Genomic DNA, 2,015 nt, shown 5'->3' with positions numbered 1-2,015 from the left:
AAAACAGAAACTGAGCTTACACAATATGTTGGATTTCTACCTTACTCATCCCTCTACTGGATGATGCAAATATTAGTGGTTATTCAACTCAAAATTGTTGACTATGTACATCATGTTAAGAAGAAAGTTTGAAAAATTGTTCAAAAACTTGAGTATTATTTTTTAAAATAAAAATTCTAGAGACTGAGTAGTATTAGCAAGTCTGTGAAATGGAATTATTTTTAATTCAAAGCAAAAACTTAATGCAGATTAAACTTAGCAAAAATACTCTGTTCCGAGCTGTTCCCCACATCTAATCTGTACCGAGTTCTCACATCTCAATTGTACCGAGCTGTTTCTCACATCTAAATTGTACCCAGCTGTTCCCCACATCTAATCTGTATGTAGCTGTTCCCCACATCTAATCTGTATGGAGCTGTTCCCCACATCTAATCTCCAGATAAAATGTGTAACGTAATTTGTAAAGTGTTGTATTACCCACTTATAATACACTAAAAAAGTCAAGTGGTTTTAGTGTCTTGTAAGTGGGTAATACAACACTTTACAAATTACATTACATCTTTTATCTGAAGTCAAGTGGTTTTAGTGTCTTGTAAGTGGGTAATACAACACTACAAATTACATTACATCTTTTATCCGAAGTCAAGTGGTTTTAGTGTCTTGTAAGTGGGTAATACAACACTACAAATTACATTACATCTTTTATCCGAAGTCAAGTGGTTTTAGTGTCTTGTAAGTGGGTAATACAACACTTTACAAATTACATTACATATTTTATCCCAAATGAAGTGGTTTTAGTTTTTTTTATAAGTTGTCTGTGTTATTAACTGTAAGGTAACTGTTTTAATGTGTACATGTTTGAGGTTAGTTATTTGTGTTATTAAGTATAAGTTACTGTTTTGATATTTATATGTTTGGGGTTAGTTGTCTCTGTTATTAACTATAAGTTTAGTTTCTTGTATTTGGTTGCTTGTTTCACGACACAATTAATTCTGTAAGAACAATTTACACTGTAATATTTTCAACCCAGAAAGATGAGTTATGAACCATTTACAGGTACTCTACAGGAGAAACTGAGAGAAGTAGACCAGCTCTGGAGTGACTACAATAAGGCATTACAGGATAAGACAGAAGCCCAGACAAAGTTAGATGTTTTAACTAGTTACTTCAAGGAGAAGGAGATGCAGCTACAGCGGTATGTTTTAGAATGTTCATATTGTTTGAATTCTAACTTACAATAAGCCACCAGATGCCTCTTTGACAATACAAGTCACTCTACATTATTGGCTTAGTGCATGGGTTAAAATTGCTGCAGCAGTGAACGAGTTAATTCCTCATGCTTGGTAATAAAACTTACTGGATTTCTAATCAGTGTAGCCTATTTACCTGTATATAGCAAGTATAAAGAAGATTTAGCTGTATTTCAGTTAGAAAGGCTTTTGTTGTTTAAATGATTTTAAATTACTTGGTTTATAACACCGATTGAAAAGATATATTTTCTAGTAACAATTTCTTGTTATCTACCTCTTTGTGAAAAAAAAAGTTTACTGGTTAACTTGTATGAACCAGTATTTCTAAAAGACTGAAATTCTTCTAATGAAATATTTCACATTCAAATTTACTGGTGTTATTATGAATAAATAAAATGCAAGTTGTTGGTTATATTGATGTTCAACAGGTAATTTAATATTAGGATGTTCACTGTTGAGATAGTTTAAAAACTGTCAGCATGTTCGCCTTCTGTAAGAATAATGAAGTATCATCTATATATCTTCTAGCCAGCATTTTGCAAGGTGACATTGGAACTAACCTGGGTTAATCTAGACCCCATAGTAACATGGGCAAGTGGTTAGGGTGCTCGATTCGCAATCTAAGGGTCGCGGGTTTGAATCCCCGTCCCACCAAACATGCTTGCCCTTTCAGCCATTATAATGTGACGGTCAATCCCACTATTCGTTGGTAAAGAGTAGCCAAGAGTTGGCGGTGGGTGGTGATGACTAGCTGCCTTCCCTCTA

General features: G+C 33.8%; 1 protein-coding gene across 1 annotated transcript in view; it reads left to right on the top strand.

The window, feature by feature from the left end:
* Positions 1-917: 917 nt before the first annotated feature.
* Positions 918-2,015, top strand: part of LOC106465677 (leucine-rich repeat extensin-like protein 3) — a 14,970-nt gene continuing 13,872 nt past the window's right edge. The window contains exon 1 of the mRNA XM_013925914.2: positions 918-1,195. Coding sequence (XP_013781368.1) covers positions 1,035-1,195 — 161 coding nt within the window. The 5' untranslated portion in view covers positions 918-1,034. The remainder of the gene's footprint in view (positions 1,196-2,015) is intronic.

The sequence above is a fragment of the Limulus polyphemus genome, unplaced genomic scaffold (assembly GCF_000517525.1).
Source record: "Limulus polyphemus unplaced genomic scaffold, Limulus_polyphemus-2.1.2 Scaffold2018, whole genome shotgun sequence".
NCBI classification, from domain to species: Eukaryota; Metazoa; Arthropoda; class Merostomata; order Xiphosura; family Limulidae; genus Limulus; species Limulus polyphemus.
Note: the sequence above shows the minus strand (reverse complement) of the source record. Positions and strands in the feature narration are given on the sequence as shown.